The sequence below is a fragment of the Seriola aureovittata genome, chromosome 3 (assembly GCF_021018895.1).
Source record: "Seriola aureovittata isolate HTS-2021-v1 ecotype China chromosome 3, ASM2101889v1, whole genome shotgun sequence".
NCBI lineage: Eukaryota > Metazoa > Chordata > Actinopteri > Carangiformes > Carangidae > Seriola > Seriola aureovittata.
Window position 1 is genome coordinate 26,308,594 of NC_079366.1, and position 20,047 is coordinate 26,328,640.

Sequence of the window (20,047 nt, forward strand, 5' to 3'; positions counted from 1 at the left end):
TTACATTTGAAATAATTTATCCTCACTTCATGAAATTTGAGGGGTATAAGTCTTACTATAATCATCTTATAAACCAAACTGATCAACCAATAAAACTAAGAGAGTGACTTGCTGGTCACACTAGAGGAAAAGTCAAAAGGTTCCACCAAAGGGACCTTTAATATCTACAGCAAATTTAATTGCAATCCAATCAACAGTTGTCAAGATATTTTAACTCTGAACAACAAATGTGAACTCCATTGTGGCTCTAAAGGAAGTCTTCAGTCTGGACCACAGTGGTGGATGACCGATGTTATCAATTCAAATTGAAATTTAATCTCTACGATCTGATGTCAGGTATAAAAGAAAGTAAAAGCAATGCAGAAGGATTCATCCCCATCACATCTGTAATGTTTGCCCATCTTCTCTTATCTTTGTTAGCAAACAGCTGTTATGGACACTAATTGACAGCTTGAATTACTTATTTGTGCCCTCCAACCTGGCAACCCGAACCCAGCTCGCCTCCCACTCTAATGGCGCTACATGCTAACTGTTACCTCAGCTTGTGCAAAGACGTGAACGACCTTTCCCACGTGCACTGTGGTGATGCTGACACTCGGGGACGTGAGTTGAAGCTAACGTGGTGATTTTTATCCACCGCGAGGGAGGTGAGTTTTGTTAATTTGCCCGTAAAAGTCGAGTTAGTGCAACATGCTAGCTAGCCGTTAGCTAGCCGACCAATAGCAAAGTGTGTGTGTCCGAGTAGCAGCGTGTTAACTTCTCAGGTTTGTTTACTACGAAAGCAGCTGAGCAGAGGCGTGTCAGTGCAGAGAAGAGACTTTGAAATACGTCATCGGTTGTCTGGTTTACTGGCTCAGCAGGAGTGTGTCATTAAAACAAATAAAAACAATTTCATTGAGATATAATTTTAATTTTAGAAATGATGTGATGCAGCACAGTTACGTTCACATCACGTGCTCGTTGCTGAATTTATGATCATATATTATTATAGTATATTATTTCACTGTATCATGGCATCTTTGTGGAAAATGTGTGGAGATCTATAAAAAGAAATTTCAGGATTGATTAATCTCACAATTAATTTCTTGATTAATTAGTAAATAGTAAAATATGCCAGCCACAGCTTTGCACATGTCACAACCTAAAGTTATTCATTTAACTACATATGAAGCAGCATATCCTGCCTTTTGACAAGCTGGTGCCTGAGAATTAGTTTCACAACTTATTTCACAACCTTTATTTGGAAAATGGCCCAACTGTTTCAGCACTACTCTCCAGACATTAAGTTTGGTATTCTAATACTTATTACTAGATCATTAGAAATGTAATATAAATAGAGACAAAAGAAGAAATTTTAGGTGTGAGATTCTCTTTTACAACTTTATGGTCATCTATGAGGAACATTTAAAAAGTGTGACTTTGCTTCCAAAAAGCGAAACAAATCTGTTGACTAACAATTAAGTATAAGCTGCCCTTTTTATTTACTTTATTTTACTATCTCTTGTTTAGGAATCATCCTGTAAACACCCTCGCCAAGCTGCCCCCCCCCCCCTGTCAATGTGAAACCACATCTGACCTGAGTCCGGCCATGAGCAGCACAGCCTTGCCAGTAATGTAACATATGCTGATGAAAACCAGCTCAAAAATGACAACATCAGTCCTCACAGCAATTGATGCGACTGTGGTCGTAATCCTTTGCATGGAGATCAGAGCATAGCAGACTGATTCTTCACCTATGAAGCCACACTAAGTGAGTGTTATGAACTTTTCTCTGAGACGTGTCAACTCTCATATGAAAACACACCACCGTCATGACGAAGGTGCGGGAGGAAGAAGAGACAGTCGGTGGTTTGATCAACTCAGAAGGAGAAGAGTTAGAATGGGATCCTGCCAACTCTAGTAAGTGGAAATAGTTTTGCTTTTTGACTTAATAAACTGTCTTTTCTCTCTTAACAGGTGAATGTCTCCATGTTGTATTGTAGGAGACGCTCATGATGTGCGCCACACTGATGATCAACAACTGGACAGAAGCATGAGCCGGTCTTGCTTCTGCGTTACGTGTGGTAAGAAATTCCCGAGCAGCAGAGCTCTACAGCGACACCAGAGGACTCACACTGAAACCAAACCTCATGAATGCTCACAGTGTGGGAAAGGCTTTAATTTCCCGAACAGACTGAAGAGACACCTTTTAATCCACACCAAAGAAAAACTTTTCACCCGCCCAGAGTGTGACAAGAGATTCTCTCGCGATGAAGGACTGAAGGAACACCTGGCTCCGATCGGCTCAGACACATCACATCTGGAGAGGAATTCTGCTGGTAAGTTGATTCAGTTGTAGAAAAGATAATGTGGAGTCTTAGTATCCGACCTGAAAATCAGAGTGTGATGTGACTATAAATATTTTCAGATCTGTTAAAATAATAACTAGTGATTCTGATTATAAGGAAATCATATTTTCTCACTCATTGAGCCAAACAGGTGAATGTACTGTAATTTGGTTTGTATTGATCAAAGCTGTAAAAAATGTGATTTATTAGAAAAACCCAGGAGCAGTTTACAATTAACCATAAGACAATCTCTTTGGAAGCAAGTAGTCCCACTGAGAACGACAAGGTCTCTGGATCATCCAGATTAACAGGGTCACTGTTGCTGGAATAAATTGCTATACATTTTGAAATGTAATTTCTCAATGTTGTGAGCATCAGAGATAATCTCCATTGTGTTGCGATGAAGGCAGAAACCACAGAGGTTGAAGTCTCAGCAAATAAAACCAAAATTAAAGGCAGGGCTAAATATCACAAGTAGTAAACGAGAAAATGTGTATTTCTGTTATTTGGGTGAATTTACCCTTTAATGACAAGAATGGCCGAAGTTAAAATAAAAAGACAATATATTAATGCTACTATTTGTACATACTATATTATTATTATTATTATTATTATTATCTATTATTTATCCTTTTTACATTTTTAGTATTTGATATTGTCATTTTGTTTTTTGTTCTGTCCACTTTGCTGCTGTAACACAGTGTCTTATCTTAATACCTCACCCCACGAACATGTAGGTGTCAAGACCCAAGAGGCAAAGGCGAATATAAGACAAGAATAAATAGTTGTCAGCTGAAACTGTCCATTAATTTTTCTTAATTTCTCAAACTGTTTATCAATTTGCTCCAAACTTTTAAGACGGAGTGACAGTTTCTGTGTTACTGATTTGTGCACCTACCAGTTTCTTTGTTCCATCCATGCAGGTAAGGCTCCTGATGTCACATCACCTGTTGATCTGCACACAGCCACGCAAAGCAAACCCGGAACTAACCGATCTGTGAACACAACACCCAGGAAACGTGGAAAGAAAACGGCGGCTGAGGAGCTGTTCAGCTGCACAGAATGCAGTAAGGACTTCCAGAGCGTGTTCGCCAGGGGCCGCCATCTGAGAGAGAAACATGGCAAACACCCGCTTCATGAGTGCTGCGACTGTGGAGAGACATTTAGAGCCAACCGAAGCTTGATAGTTCACCGGAGGATTTACCATCCAGGACCAACAGCGGCTGTGGAACGTGAAGAAGAGCGCAGAGCACCAAAGACGTATATCTGTTCAACATGTGGGAAGCAGTTCCCTACCAGTGCCTCGCTGAAAAGGCACCTCATTATTCACTCAGGAAAGAAACCGTACAAGTGCACTTTGTGTGGTAGAGGTTTCACACAGATTGGAAATCTCAAGACACACCAGAAGGTTCATAAAGGTGAGAACACTGAGCTCCACATTATTTGTACTTGGCAGTTCTCGTGTCTGTTTATGACATAGTTGAACTCAAACTTTATATTGGAAATATCTGTACATGAAGAATTTTCTACTTTCCCAAGGAATGAAGCTCAGATAAAAAGAAAATATCTACCAAGTACATAAGGATTTATTTTTTAAGCTGTATTAATTGTTTTTATTATTGTTATTGTATATTCTCCTTTTTTGGGGGTGGGGGTGGCAGCGCAAAAAGCTTAATCTGCAGCAAGCTAGCTAACAATAAATACATAGCAAACACAGAGCAACATTAGCATTTATTTTGAATCATGTTTATGGCCACCTGGCACTTTTATAACTCTCCTTTTATATTAGTTTTTTTGTCTCTACCAACGCCTACCGAATAATATTTAGCCACTTAATGCTCCACTATATTCACAAGCTATTTGCTAACTTTGTCTTTTATTTAGTGCTGGGCAGGCAGTGTTTATCTGTTTATCTGAGCTTCTTTTTTTTGTTGCTGAATACCTGATGAGACCTTGATCTCCAGTAAACCTGATGAAAGTATCAGGAGTGAACCAAAGCAGTAAAGTTGTGAGCTGTAAAACCGTAACAATTGGCTGAGAGATGCTAATATCCTCTGTAGAGCTGAGGGGAACTGCAGAGTGGCGTGATAACTCTCTGAGGGTTCATCACTTTAGGCGACCACCTGTGAATTACACATGGTAATTTGATCAACTGTTAATCTAAAAACATTGATAATTCCAGCTTTAAGGATTTATTAACTTAATTTTCTTTTTTCTCCGACAGGGAAATTCAGCAACACACCAGCATCACAGGAAAGTCCCCTTGGACCTGAAGAGGCTCAGTCATCTGTGGAAATCTGCTTCTGTAACTTCTGTTGGACACAATTTTCCGATAAACAACTGTTAGAAGAACATGTGAGGCATGTCCATGAATCAAAGAAACCATTTTGTTGCACACAGTGCGGCAAGAGATTCACGCATCTCCAGAAATTAAAAGAACATGAAGCTGGGCACGAGGGTCTGAAGACATATCAGTGTTCCCGGTGTGATAAAGGTTTCCAGACCTCAAAAGGATTAGAGAACCACATGCGCGATCACACAGGAGAGAAACCATTCCCCTGCATTATATGTGGAAAAAGGTTCAAGCAGGAATCTACTGTGAGAGCACACGGCGTGACTCATTCTGGAGAGAGACCACATCTCTGCTCCATCTGCGGGAAACGTTACGTCAGGGCTGAAGAGCTTAAAGTTCACCTCAGAGTTCATACAGGAGAGAAGCCGTACCAGTGTGACGAGTGTGGGAAGAGTTTCTACTACAGGCAAGGCTTCAACAACCATAAGAAAACTCACAATGCCAAACCCATAGGACCCACCAGGCGGCTCGGCAGACCCAGACAGCTGGGGAGTCCCAGGAAGTCAAAGAGGCCCAAGAAGATCTCACAAAGTGCTCTGCCTGATTCAGATGGAGAGGACCTGAACCGGGAGCCTCCTGACCTTGGTAGGTGTGTTGATTAACAGACTTACCTTTCTAAATCAGAGCCCTCCCTCCATGATCATGTGCTTATATACAGTATTAGCTTGCAAACAAATTAAATGTAAAGTGTGTTTAGTTAAATTGTGAATCTAAAATGTGTAAATTTTAAAAAAAGAAATAGAAATTACATTTTAATTTCAGGGCTAGTGTGGTGTGTATTTTAAACATCACTTGAGATAATCTGTGTAAGTTTTATGTCAGACTCTTTAAGCTAATCACTAAAATATAAACTATTTGTTGTGTAACCTAACTAGTGGCTCTAATCTTTCATGATATTTATAATATTTCATTTGTCGAAACAGGAAACAGGCCTCATCATCAGCTCGGGCACAGGGACACTCATGCTGCAGAGAACGACAACCAGGTCAGAGAAATTGCATCTTGTAGTCGTTAAGATGAACTCACTGCCTGTTCACAGACATCACATTCATTGTTACTTTATATTTTTCAGACATCCGTGGGGAACTTTCGTCATTACACAACAATGAGCTCTTTGGACCAAAACCCCAACACATCTAACTGGAGAGCAGCAGAGGGGCAGGGGGCTTACTGTGGCCCAGCAGGAGGGAGCAGAAGTTTCAGTGCCCTCCTCAGGGGCACGGTGGTAAGTGTTGCCAAAATCACCCCCATCTTTGTTACCTTGACATCTCAAGCAAACAACCATCTGATATATCTTGATCTCACTTAAATGTATTATGTCACTAGGTGGTGCCATAAATCAGCGTACCTCCATGGTACCAAACATCTGCATTGTCAAGTTTGACTGTGCCTCACATTGTGTGATAATTGTGTATATATATATATATATATATATAAACGTTATTTTCGGTTGTCAATGAATTTAATTAATTTAAAAATGCACTACTTTGGAGAGAAGGTTGTAGCCAATGCAGCGGCCTGTCCGGTCTCACTACTGACCATGGCGGCAGACAGGGATCACTGGTTACTACCACTAAGGTCCTTGTGGCCTCGACCAGTTGCTCAGTGGCTCTTCTCTTTTCTCTCTCCTTTGACCGTCAGGTACACTCTTGTTAGCTGTTAATGCATTATCTTTGTTGCGGAGACAAACACCACAAATCATACACCACAGACCACATAAAGGATCATCAAGCAACTGGTCCAGACCACTGTGTGAAGATTTGGGTTTGGACAGTAGGGACATCTTACCAATGTCCACGTGCTGCTGAATTGTCCCCACCAATATATTTACCCATCTCAAACAATCTTGTTATTTTAACTCCCCTCTGTGTTACCCGTAATATCTATGCAGCAGCTATCAGTGCAAAATGTTGGTTATAATGATAAAGGGTGAAAGATTATGATGAATATGGGGGATACTGGACTTTGATCTGGCAACCCCCATCTTCAAACTGCATTACACATTGTTGACCAGCTGCAGGAGCAGTAGGAGAGTTGATGAAAGTATTTATAGTTTAATGGTTTCAGATATCACAGAATTGAAAACGTCCTCACTGGACGAAATTAACATCAGTTTATATTATGTTTATATTTCAGTGGTTAAGTGGTCACTAATTTGTGAAGCGAAAAAATGAGAAAAAAGTGAATTAAGACATCAGGTCCTTTTTAAAGAAAAACTGAACTGTAAATAACAGCTGAGCTTAGCTAAGAACAACCTTCAGTTGTCCGTCCAAATATATATCTTCTTTTAAATTAGTTGGAGAGATAGTTAATATTTAATGCCTCCCTCCCCCTTTTAATCGTTGGATCAAAAGCAGAGTTCTTACCACATATGGGTCTCGAAGACATTGCATCTTGAGATCATTTTCATATTAGTTTCTAAGTTATTGTTTTGGCCTGGCTGAATGGCGCTATCCGTGGTACTGGAGGGGGGGGGGGGGGGTTAATGCTGCCATGTTAACCCTTCGTTTTGTTGTGTTCGATCGCATCCCGCGTGTGTCCGCACGAGTGAGGCGTTACCTTGGTTACACGTCACTAGTAGTAGCCTATCGACACTGAAGGCTACTGTATACACACACCGCGGGTACAGAGGAACACAAATGCAGGCTGGAGCAACTCGGGTGAGCGAGCGGAGCTGTGTGTAGAAGGTAAGGCAGCGGATATTGCCGAAGTTACAATAAACATCATAATCCTCCACGCTGAACTTGTAAAAAAACACCACAGTCTTATAACAAGTTCATTTGTTGATCCGGCAAAAGAGAACAGGAGATGGAGGGAGAGAGAGAGAGAAGCCATATCGCTAGCTGCTAAGCTAAAGTTACTAGCAGATCTGAATAGCTTGAAAACAACTGTGGAGTTAGCAAGAAAGTGACTGAAAGAAGAGAGCTACCTGAACAGAACCGGTGTAAGGGTAAATGTATGGCGGGTGTTTGGTTGCTATGGTGATAAACACATATAGCAAAATTAGCTGGGTGGAGACAGAGCAGCAACAATTGCTACCAGTGACACAGAATCTCCCCTGCAACTGGAAATGAGACGATACACGTTAGCAGGTGAACTCACTCACTACTTAAAAGAAATTAGATAATAAATAATTACAATTATCTCTTGCAAACACTCGGTTTGCAGTTTATTATGTACACCTAACTAAAATTAGTGCAGTCCTGCAAAATGCCTCTTTTCATGAAGGTTATACTGTTTAGATGTTATTAAAATTGTTTTAGAGAGTTGTTGATTCAACTGTATGATCATTTTGGAAGATGTAGTGTGTGGTGGCCTTGAGCTGTATTGCATTATATGGGAGGTGTTTCTCATATTTAGCCTACCTTCATTTATATGATTGTGGTGGTCAAAATAATAAAAGCACCTGGACACCACAGTTGGTGTCCATAGACTTTATGCAGTAGTTTTGTGTTGGAGTTTGTGTTATTCTTAATTTTGACTCCCACGATGCAAATGTATCTGTTCCAAATATTGCTTGTCTGACATCTTAAATACTAATAATCGATTGTGGCCCTGATAAAAACATATTGGTTGACCCCTAGTCTACAGGATCAGTGTTTTTAGACGGACAGGTCTACTTCAGGGATGAACACCATTCTTCCAAAAGATATTGCCTCATATGGTGTTATTGTGATGGTGGTGGAGAGTGCTGTCATTAACTGTGTTATCTGTTGGATGTGGACCTCTGAGCAAGTCAAGGGCAGATCATTAACGTATATGCTAAATAGAATTGGTCCGACCTGTCTGGAACTCCAATAGTATATACAGAAACAGATGAGCATGTGTCACTTATCCTTGTGCACTGTTTTCTTGAGTTTAGGTATGTTTAGGTATAATTAAAAGATGACAGCATCAACAACACCTCCCATATCAAGACCAGGTTTTATTTATTCAATAAAAGGAGCACTTTGAGGAGGGCTGTCCAGCAGAGCAGCCCCCCTGGCCTTCTGGGACTGCCTCTGTAGCACCACCCTCAGAGCTGGGTCTCGGCTCACATCACCCACGTAACTCCACATCAAAGAAAATGCATCTGAGCAAGAGGGCTAGAGAGGAAATTGAGTATGAAGAACAGACACCAGCAACCCAAGGCCAGGACCACAGCCCAGCGCCTAAGGGTGAGTTAGTTATAGTCCCTGGACAGAAGCCACCAGAGATGCGCAGTTTGATTTAGAAATCACAGAATTAATAAAAGCATCACATCAGACTCATTGTGATTTTTTTTTTCTTTAGGAGAAGCTCCAAGAAGGCCAGAACCTGTGGATGAACCTAGCTCTGATAAACAGCCTCAGGAAAAGGTGTCTGCAGAGCCAAAACAGAACCAAGTGCCACGCAGACCAACGAAGAAGTACGACTGTCCAACCTGTGGAAAAGTTTTCTGTCACAACTCCGCTTTGAAGCGACACCTTGTGATTCACTCAGGAAAAAGACCATTTAAGTGCTTCATATGTGCAAGAGGATTCACCCAGAGTGGAAACCTGAAAACACACATGAAAGTTCACAAAGGTCAGAAGTAACAAAGTGACAGCTTTTTCTTTTTGATGCATATGCTTGTGGTCATGTGTTTTTGAGTAAAATCTTCTTAACTTTACCTCAATAAAAACTTTTAGCTTAATTTTTTTCCCTGATTTAGTGAAAGATATGTTATGTAGATTTAATCTTGTGTTTCTACTACTGTATTTTATGCTCAAAAGTGTTGTCTTGCACTATAACTTTTACTCCACCCATACATACATACTTTTGTTTTTCTGTTTTAAAAGCTGGTGTGACTGTGTCTTCACTGTGCAGAACTGTCCAACAATACATGACTACAGATGTGTTTGTTTTTCTCACAGGAGAGTTACCAAATTGGACATTAGTTCAAGAAACGAGTCGTCCTGAGGAATCTCCTGTGACAGTTCATGTGTGTGGAGAGTGTGGAATGGACTTCCCTCAGAAACAACAGCTGGAAGAACACAGAGAGAGTCACAAAAAGCCTTACGCGTGTTCTGACTGTGCCAAGACATTCAAAAATGAATATTATTTTAGACTGCATAAGCGCATTCACTCTGGAGAGTCACCTTTCCTCTGTTCAGAGTGCGGGAAGAGCTGCATCACAGCAAGTTCGCTAAAAACGCACGAGTTGACACACACTGGAGAGAAGAATTTCCATTGTGATCAGTGTGGGAGGGCATTTTCACAGTCCTCCCACCTCAGCATGCACCTCCAAACTCACACTGGAGAGCGACCTCATCTCTGCTCTATCTGTGGTAAAAGTTACTCCAAAGCAGGTTGTCTGAAAGTTCACCTGCGAGTTCACACCGGAGAGAAACCGTATACCTGTGAGAAATGTGGCAAGTGCTTTTATTACTCTCAAGGTTATCAAGCGCATTTGAAGATTCACAACAAGAAGCCAAAACCGCCAACAAAACCTCTGGGGAGACCAAAACAGCAGCTGTTAGTGGTAAATAATCAATAATGTCATCTGGGTAATCTGAATGGACATACAAGGAAATAGTAAATATATTACAGTTTACCCATCTGTTATCATGTGAAGTTAAACATCTTTCAAATAACTGATTTAATTGGTCAAGCAGTATGGTAGGAACCATATGTAATATTACAGTATGTGGTGTACAGTCTGCTCTATTGTTATTTGTATTGGATAACAGTGAAGTAGTAATAAATCACCATATTGTGAGTTATTGTTAGTTTTATTTGTTTTTCTTTGTGTTTTTCTTTGTGATTCACCTAAACCAGGACCAGACTTATACTCTAATAATTTGACTCCACAGTTTAAAATGTTATACTTTAAGTATATTTTACAGGCAGCATCTAATTACTTAATATACAGTTGTTGTTTTAGTCAGAACTTTTATTTTTGTATCTTAATACATGAATATAAGATACTCTATGCATTGGATTTTTATTTTTGTATGGTTGTGCAGCAGGATCAGAGTGTTGGTGTTACCTGTTTCATTGTTGGGACTCATTTTAGTATCTAAAGCATTTGGTCTGATGGTTCCTGTTGTAGCCAATATGATGTTTTTTATTGCAATGTATTTATATTATGAAGGTGCTATATTATTGTTGTGTTACCATGACAACTCACAACCTGGGCATAGGAGGGGTCCAGCCAATAGCAGGCAACAGGAAGTTCACTTGAGGGTGTCACTGGGGCACAGGTGGAGAGGGGTTGGTAATCAGGCAGAAGCCACACAGTTTTTCAACCGTGCGGGCGGTTGTTTGTTTTCAGTTGTTATGAGTTTATTTCGGTTTATTTTCCTACCGCAAGTTAGTTGTTTAATTTACAATTAACACCCGGCCTTTGTTTATGCTTCATAACACCCTGCTGCATTTTCAAAATAAACGTTTTCAAATGAACTGAAGACCTCTACTGTCAACTGCTTCACGCGTTGGAAAGGGCTCCACGCCATCCCTCACTGGCAAGTTTTTGTGGTTCCGATTGCCTTTACAGTTCCCAAACGTTTTCTGCCAGGTCATTCTGTCAACTCAGTTATTGCTGTGAAAAGGTATTTTGTAATTGCCACATTTTTCTCCTGATCATGTGCACCACCGCCCCTCCTGAGTCATACCCCAGTGTGTTCTGCCCATAGTTTCTGCCCAGTATCATACCAGTCCAACGTGCCTGATAAATCTTCAGAGGGAGGCATCCAGCATCATGAAAAAAATAAAATATTTTGAACTTTCCTGCTTCTTTTACTGTGCTTGACCCAAGGACTATAGTGGAATGTAACTAAGTACATTTACTCAACTACTGTACTTGAGTATTTCCATTTTGTGCTAATGTATACTTTCTACTCAACTACACTTATGTGATATCTTAAGTTAATAGTTAATTTGCATATTCAGATTATTAAGTATAGAAATCGAATAATAAATTATGATATTTTATTATAGATTAAACTACCAAGCAGTATATAAAGTAGTTGGAATTAGCTTTACCAGCTGCAACATTAAAGAGAGACTTAAACAAATGCATCAGTAACTCCAAAAAAGTATTATTTACTGTTTATTATACTGGGCCATTCTCCATAATGAATACCGTATTTTTACTTTTGGTACTTTACATATCCATATGCTGATACTGAAATAGGATTTTGTATTTTTACACTGTTATTGCTACTTCTACTTTAACAAAAGTGCAGCTGCTATGGAGTAAGTTCACGTACAAACATAATAATCAAGTGGTTATTCTTTGATTATTGATGAGCATACGTTATAATTTTGTTGAATTATAGTTGACGTTAATACATGATATCCTCGTGTATTTGTATATTAAACGAGCGAGTAATGTAGAGTAATTTACGTGAGCATTATTCATTTGATGTCTGTGCCCTGTAGAAAATAAAACTTCATTGCTAGACTTTATATTAGCGGGGCTTTTATTGTGGTTTAAAAGCCAACCGGAAGTTCCGATGTTACTGTAAGTTGCTAGCAGCTAAAGCTAGAAAGGTTATCATCAGATCCAAACGATCATTTAACTTAACTCATAAATTGGTTGACATTAATTAGATACGCTGGCTGAGCACGTTGAGACTGAAAATGAGAGAGAAGTAGAAACACTGCCAAGTCTTTTCAATAAACTTCTATCGAGCGACTTCTTATTACCTGAGGGAAAAATCTATGCTGAGGTTGGTCAAAATGTCTATTGTCTGTTGTTAGCTAGCTAAGTTAGCGAGTGTTGTACGAGCGAAGGTGAAATTTGAAGCAGAATTATTCATTTCACGTCGGACTCGAGGGTGATTGTATCGGTGCTGTTGTTCTATATTTGTTGCGGTAGCTTAGGGGAGTTGATCGCTAGCTAATTGCTAAGATAATCAGAGCTGGTGAACGCCATGTCTGTGGCTAGCTGGCTAATAACACTTTCACTGAGGTGGCCGTTGACCAGAGCACTGGTCACAGCACGCCTGAGACTCATTCAGAGGTCATATACTGATGTCTGCTGCGGACTGCGTGTGCTCCTGATGCAAGTGCTTTTATTAATACACCATGGTTACCAACAGGTTAGCTAGTTAGGCTGCTGACAAACTTAAATTACAAATAATTAGACTTAAATGCATGGAGCAAAAATTAGTCCTCTTAGCTAACGCTATTGAGCTAGCAGGACTGCTCAGTGCAGATGGACGGCAAAGGGGTTTCACTCACATTTAAACCACCTGAAAGCACATGAAATTATTTTGACAGTACACACCGCAACATAATTTCATAATAATAAATGCTGCCCTTGAGTAGTTGTTAGTTGTGTGTCTAAATTGGAAAGACAACTCCCTTTTAAGGTGGACTATCCTTCAGCTTTAAAGGCCCAGCCAGGTTCAAGCCCCTGTCACAACAAAGCATCCGCCCTGCTGAAGTGTCCTTGAGCAGGACAATGGATGTGCTCCAGGGTGGAAGCACTGTTGTGTAGCTGACCCCCCCACCCCCCTATTCTGCACAAGGGGACAAGTGACAAGAATAACCCCCCCCCCCTCTATAGAGATTTGCAGCTGGAGGCTGAAAATATGAGCAAGAATGAAATAATAATTAAAAAAAGACAGCCTCAATCGCTGAATGAATCCTTGGGATTATTTTCCTGACTGGTCCCAAACACACGAGATAAATCACACTACAGCTGCAAATAACAATTATCATTATGGCTTAATCTGAGGTTTATTTTCTTGATTGATAGTGATAATACTACTATAATTTACCAAAGCCCAAAATGATGGATTGAAATTGCTAGTTTTATGACCAAAATAATTCTGATTAGATTCTAATCCTAATTACTAGAACCTTAAAAATGATATCTGGGAGATACGGACAAATAAAGGAGAGTGAAATTGTTGTCTCTCTCTGTCAGATCAAGGCAGGTTTGTTTAATGCTTGATTTATTTGAAATAGTTTATTAAAATACAAAGTCTGTATATAACAGTCCATCTATAAAAGGACTATGATTGACATACTTATCATATAACACACTGTATGTTTGTAAATATTGCAAATAACAGTTGTCTCCTGACTTACTTAGTTCTTGTGGAAGTGTGATTGGTTCCATTATATTAAAGTCTTTTAATTAATGTCCCTTCTTTGCTGTTTTTAATGAGCCTTTCTGACAATCCTCTCAGGAGCTATGAAACAATATAAGAATATTAAAACTGAAACGAGTGTGAACATCCTGATTGAATCATTTGGTTTGATTAAAATCTTTGTAAATCTACGAGCCAGACCACTGTTGTTCAGACCACAGACCTTTTAGCACAAAATTGTAGTACTGGTAAAAGCAGTTAAATGAATTTTGTACATCCTAGTAGTGTAGTACTAAAACAGTTATTATTTCTTGCTGCATAGGGCTAAACGATATGCAAAAAAATCATATTGGGATTATTTTGGCAGAGATTGCCTTTGTGGTATGAGTCAAGATTTTAGTGGGAATTATAAAATGTCATATTCACCAAAAAAAAAAAAAAAAAAAAGATGATATGATTTTTGCAGGGGTCTGTACCAAACAAGCATGTCCCCTTACATCTGCATAATATGATTTGTAAGCTGGGGCAAATCTGTAGCACCACAATGCTTTATTTATAGTGGCATGTTGTGACACATTTTACCTTCATCAAAAAAAATTGCAGCTCCTGCAATTTGGATATTAAACTTGGTCATATTGTGTTTCTGATAATAATATTTCGAAGAAGTGTTCAGCCGTAACTTCATAAATGCAAAACAGGACAACCGGCCAATGTGAGATTAGTGTTAGCACTATAATGTACTAATGGTCCAAGTCCACAACAGCAGTGGATGCCCACTCGTCTGCCACAGCTGGGAAGCTTTTGGCCATGTGTTCTCATATATATTCAGTCACTTGCTATGAATTTCTTATTGAATGTCTGTTTACTGACTCATGGTTGTTTACCTCTACAAGGTTGTATATTTGAGAGATGGGGTCTGAAAACCCAGACGACTTTGGACCAGCTGTGCTCCTCGCTGAGGAAGAGCAGCAAGAAATAGGAGGTCTGATCAACTCTGATGGGGAGGAAGTTGATTTCTCGGATCTCGGTGAGTAAATAAAAAATTGCAACAGCACAAGTGTACAATTCACTGAGCGAAAGGGAAAATAGAGTCCCCTGTTCATTGTAATGGAGTCCAATACAACAGTCGTGTAATGAATTCTAACATAGTGCAAATTCATATTTTTGAGTTGTAGACTTTGTATGTTTTTGTAGTTTGTGGTCGCATTTCTGTGTATGGAAATGACATGAACAACATACAGTATAAGAAATACCTTTCAATATAACCTTCTATGATACGCTACAATAAAATACAGATCTAAGAATGCTACCAGTACTTTCACAGGTACTTTGGTGGACCCACCCACAAGAGGTTAAATACCTGGGTCCTACTCCACTTTCTTGGTCAGACTAGTGCGGACTAGAGAGACCAATACATAAGAACTGATGAAGCCGCTTGGATAAGAGGCGAAACGTCTTCCACAGACAAATACAAGTCCAGTTGCCTTCGATTTAATTTGAGAAAGAGATCTAAGAATGGTTGAATTGAGGGCGACTGGACTTGCTCGTAGATACGTGACGATGTTTCAGTTCAGACTGATTGACTGGTGTGGAGACCCAGGTCCTGTGGGCTTGTTATTAAGGCTCCTTATTAATGTCACTTGTCCCTTGGCTGTTATGTAAGTCATGGATGAACCAATATGTGCAGTTACAAGATGCACTACTACTTGCCAAACATTTGACACCCATGATTGAATATTTTCAGGAGCTATTCTTCATAGTAAGTGATGGTAGACTAAAGGCAAGTGTGCTTTAAACACAAAGTTCACATGCTGTAAACAAGACAATCTACTGTGTGCTGCCTGTTTAGTGTAGTATTAATCATATGAAACTACAGAGTCAGCAATAAACATCCAGAACCATCTCCAGGCATTCCCAGCTAAGCCAGCTGACAATCCTGTATCAGATTACACTGTGAGTGTGTGGCAGTACTTGAATGCACCATGTCTCACCACATATTGAATTAATTATTAAGACTAGAGATAACAGCGGTCCTACTTTTTTTCTCTCTTGATACAAGCTCAGTTACCTAAATATCGTATTGGCCAATACCATGTCTCAATATGAGTGCTCTTTTTCTTTTTTCCAATTTAAAATCTGTGTACCTGTATATTTGTATATCCATGAGAACTTTGATTGTGTTATGGCAGAAAAGCATTTTTGCACTGACTCATATGTGACTCTGTTACACGGCTGTGGTAAGGAATTTGTTTTAAAAAGGTTTCTTCTCTTCGTTTTCATCAATAAAATGTTGTCTTTGTCTTTGTGTTCACACAGGAGAGAGCGCCGTCCACGGTATCGGAATAGCAGAGCCTCCCTCAAAGACGTTTGACCAGACTGAGAATGAAAAGCCACCGTCTCTTCACAGCTGCTCAGTGTGTGGCAAAGACTTCCCTTACGCCTCTAAGCTCCAGCGCCACCTACGCACTCACTCAGGAGAGAGGCCTTTCCCCTGCTCCATGTGTGAGAAGAGATTTCCAGAGAAGGGGCTTCTCATGATCCATGAAAGGGTCCACACTGGGGAGAAGCCTTTCCCATGCACTTTCTGTGAGAAACGATTTGCCAGTCAGGGGGAGCTCAGGCTTCACCGGCGGACACACACCGGCGAGAGGCCGTACCACTGCTCCATCTGCCTGAAGAGCTTTTCACGTCACTGGCACCTGAAAACACACTTAGAGGCCATGCACTCGGAGGTTGTTGCCGGCTTTACGAGGAAGAAGTTTCCGTGTTCGGACTGTGAAAAGAGCTGTAACTCGGCAGCCGAACTGAGAGATCATCAGAGGACTCACACTGGAGAGAGGCCCTACCAGTGCTCTTTCTGTGACAAACGGTTTGCCTTGTCGGGTACTCTAGTGAGACACGAGCGTCTCCATACCGGCATTACCCCCTACCACTGCTCTGACTGTGGGAAGACATTTGCACAGCAGTGGACGCTTACGACGCACATGCGAACTCACACGGGGGAAAAACCGTACAGCTGCACGCAGTGTGATAAGTCTTTCGTAGCTCCCGGAGAGCTTCGGAGACACACAAGGATTCACACTGGGGAAAAGCCGTACACCTGCGCGGACTGTGGGAGGCACTTCTCACTGGCAGGAACTCTCAGAAACCACAAACGGTCGTGTACGCAGAACAAAAATGGATCAGTTACAGGTCTCATCTCAGGCCCAGTTCAAGCTCCAGATGGTGAATCATCCCAACAAGACCTGACCAACAACATCAGCTCTGAGGTAGTGACAATACACAGCAATCTCAAAGTGGAATCTGTGTTGCTTTTCGTGGAAGTTTCATTGAGATTAATAATTTTATTTTCTTCTGCATTTATACATGTAGTTCTTCAAACCTCACAACAGTTGTTGCCTCCATTTGCTCTGATGAAACTTTTTTTTTTATAGGTGTCTGGCAGACAGAGTTTTCCCAGTTCGGTCGAGCCCCGTTCTTCAGAGGGTCTTAACTGTGACAAAGCAGCTCAGTGTGAAAATAACCAGAGACAGTCAGAAGACCGGCAGGAGGACACCACCTCCAGTCCACAAATGAATGTAATAGTGAAAGAGGAGGAAGAAGAGGAACCTTTGTGTGGTACATAACCATAATAAGATTCCAAATTTCCTTCTTTTATATAAATATATATATATGTGTGTGTGTGTGTCCTTTGATGATGATTTAACTGTGACGAGTGGTTTTCCCCACTAGAAGAAGCTCTTGACCAGGCGTCCAGGGGTGAGGATTGCACCATGTCAGAGGAAAGTGAAGAGCTGCAGCAGGAAAGCAACACAGAAATTAGGATTACAGTGAAGGAGGAAGAAGAGGAACCTGTCAACAGTAAGTAAATCAGTTGACAGCAGTGCAGATGTCACTCAACACATTAAAGATAATGATAATCCCACAAAGTCCTGATAATTGAGGCCCATGCTTCTGAAAGAATACTGAATTGTACCCATAAAGAGGAATTTTGAACAGCTGTGTAAAATAAACAATGTTGCTGTGAACAGTTAAGTTAAGTGAAAATGTTCATATTAGTTGTTTATTTTGTTCAGTGTTGCTAAATAGCATGTTTCAACCCTCCCCATTTTTGTTTCCAGTGACTGTAGAGGATCCTGATTGTGTTGCTGACAGTGAAAAAGACAGTCCTCCATTATCGCCAGTGCAGGAAGAGTTAAACAACAATCTCACAAAGAGCTCTTACTGCTGTGGGCTCTGTGGAAGAGACTGTCACAAGATGTCTGCGCTGCAAATCCACATGCGAATTCACTCGGGAGAGAAACCTTATCAATGCAGTCTGTGTGGGAAGCAGTTCACCCAGAAAGGTCAACTCAAAGGTCACCAGAAAGTCCACACAGGAGAGAAACCGTTCTCCTGCCCGGACTGCGGGAAGAGCTTTGCCCACTCGGGGGCCATGAACAGACACCGGCTCACTCACACAGGAGAGAGGCCCTACCACTGCTCCGTGTGTGACAGGAGCTTCAACCAGTCCGGACGCTTGAGGGAACATGAGAAAATTCACTTTGGGGAGAAGTTTGACTGTCCAGAGTGTGAAAAGAGTTTCACACGAGCTTCAAGCCTCAAGAACCATTTCAGGCTTCACACAGGAGAGAGGCCGTATGGCTGCGACATCTGCGGGAGAGGATTCAGCCGCTCGCAAAGCCTGAGGCTCCACAAACGAAAACATGAGCTGATACAGACTGAGGAGGAGTCTGCCTTCAATGTGAAGAATGATGAATTCTCACAGAGTGACGATAACTCTCCAATTAATATGTGTATAACAGACAAAAACATCTTATAATGTATTTATATAAACCACACAGGTATGTGCCAGTAGTGCTATAACAGTACAAGATTTTAGGCAGTAGAACGTGAACTGAAAGAGACGTAAGTGACTACCTCTGTGAATAGATCGTTATTAAACCTTTATGTGGTGGTTCACCCAAAAAGTATTAAAACTAAAATATTTATCTCCCGGAAAGGTGCAAATTAACACACAATCACACAAACCAGTTGATGTTCAGTGACTTTCAACACAGTTTCAAACAAAATGACAAAACAAATATTTGCTACAAACGCAACTTTTGTAAAATCTTGGAAACTGTTGAGACGATAAATTTTAGAGGTCATATTTGCTCGTTTATCACTATGTTAGTTTCATTGGAAAATCATAGTATTTAAGGTAGTGCAAATGAGTCATTTAAGGTTTGTGATTTCACTGTGTCCATGCAGTATTTTCCATTCCAACTAATTGTGTATGTGGAAATTGGATTGAAGAGTAATTATGTTTTTGTATCAGATGTTACGGTGGTCAATGAGCAGTCCAGGAATCAGGTGAAACTGGAATTCATTCTTTGGGAAATGTACCCAGTAACAAAACCATGGGAACATGAGGTTACATCAGGTGTTTGCCAAAACCATTTTGCCTTAGTGGTGATAAATTTTTATCTCTGTTTTGTACAGTAGTTATTCAAAAACCAAATCATGATTCAGGTTCACCTGGTTTAAACAGCTCTTTAAGGCCAAGAAACCATTGTGAATTAAAGGCTACGATACAAAAGGCAAACATTTGAAGCCATGTAGATGGTAAATTTTGCCTAGTGCTGCCTCTGTCTAATTGTATGGGACATGTTATACTGAACAATAAAAGTAAAAGTACTAAAGTTTGCCTGAGGAGTTATATCTGCTGGAGTTAATGTACGAGAGGTACAAATACAATGTGCAAAAAGTCATATTTAAATAATTAAAAAATATTTTTGTGGTTTACACTATTAAGAGGCATCAATGGTTGACTCTTAAACAAAAACATATATATATATATACATATAAAATATATAAAAATATACATATACATATTTTATATTTTGGAACAAACAAATGATTCTTGGTATGTGGAAAAGGAAAACCAATGTATATTGTAGTTAAAAGCAAAGGTAGATGTGTGTCATATACCATACATAAAACAGCATGTGCCAGGAATATATTAATATACTGTATATTTTTTATTTTATACAAGCACTTTAAACCAATATTGAAGAAACATCTATTTAAATTCTTGAACCACAGGGTATCTTTAATGTGTTTTAAAGTAGGATTAAAGTCGGTCAGGTGAGAAACATTTCAAAATCGACAACTATATGTTCTCAGACAAAAACTATTATAATTCAAAGCACATTTACAGATGGTAAGCATTATCTTATTAAGAACACCTTTATTGTTAAATCCTGCACCTCTCGTTGACCCTGCATTGGCGCAGCAGACAGGTCCAGGTTGGCTGTGTAATTCACAGGTTTTAAAAAAAA

At 40.0% G+C, this 20,047-nt stretch overlaps 2 protein-coding genes across 3 annotated transcripts; both read left to right on the plus strand.

The window, feature by feature from the left end:
- The first annotated feature begins 499 nt into the window (after positions 1-499).
- LOC130166151 (zinc finger protein 665-like) lies at positions 500-11,408 on the plus strand. Its single transcript, XM_056371526.1, has 10 exons — positions 500-647; positions 1,510-1,899; positions 1,983-2,318; positions 3,251-3,745; positions 4,552-5,265; positions 5,604-5,665; positions 5,753-5,905; positions 8,624-8,837; positions 8,953-9,225; positions 9,555-11,408. The coding sequence occupies exons 2-10, from the start codon at positions 1,812-1,814 to the stop codon at positions 10,175-10,177; spliced, it is 2,958 nt and encodes a 985-aa protein (XP_056227501.1). The 5' UTR covers positions 500-647; positions 1,510-1,811; the 3' UTR covers positions 10,178-11,408.
- Positions 11,409-12,077: 669 nt separating this feature from the next.
- On the plus strand, positions 12,078-19,411 carry LOC130166153 (oocyte zinc finger protein XlCOF28-like). 2 transcript variants are annotated; one of them, XM_056371531.1, is made up of 6 exons: positions 12,078-12,353; positions 14,618-14,751; positions 16,041-16,993; positions 17,159-17,342; positions 17,460-17,585; positions 17,846-19,411. In XM_056371531.1, the coding sequence occupies exons 2-6, from the start codon at positions 14,634-14,636 to the stop codon at positions 18,544-18,546; spliced, it is 2,082 nt and encodes a 693-aa protein (XP_056227506.1). In that variant the 5' UTR covers positions 12,078-12,353; positions 14,618-14,633; the 3' UTR covers positions 18,547-19,411. The 2 variants fall into 2 exon arrangements, with proteins under 2 accessions (XP_056227506.1, XP_056227505.1); XM_056371530.1 differs by having other exon boundaries at positions 12,082-12,353; positions 17,457-17,585.
- The last annotated feature ends 636 nt before the right edge of the window (positions 19,412-20,047 follow it).

Bases quoted from the DNA above. Each gene is read 5' to 3' on its own strand.
- LOC130166151 (XM_056371526.1), top strand. From the start codon at position 1,812: ATGACGAAGGTGCGGGAGGAAGAAGAGACAGTCGGTGGTTTGATCAAC. The intron at 2,319-3,250 runs GTAAGTTGATTC...CCATCCATGCAG, and splicing joins TCTGGAGAGGAATTCTGCTG to GTAAGGCTCCTGATGTCACA. The intron at 3,746-4,551 runs GTGAGAACACTG...TTTCTCCGACAG, and splicing joins ACACCAGAAGGTTCATAAAG to GGAAATTCAGCAACACACCA.
- LOC130166153 (XM_056371530.1), top strand. From the start codon at position 14,634: ATGGGGTCTGAAAACCCAGACGACTTTGGACCAGCTGTGCTCCTCGCT. The intron at 14,752-16,040 runs GTGAGTAAATAA...GTGTTCACACAG, and splicing joins AGTTGATTTCTCGGATCTCG to GAGAGAGCGCCGTCCACGGT. The intron at 16,994-17,158 runs GTAGTGACAATA...TTTTTTTTATAG, and splicing joins CCAACAACATCAGCTCTGAG to GTGTCTGGCAGACAGAGTTT.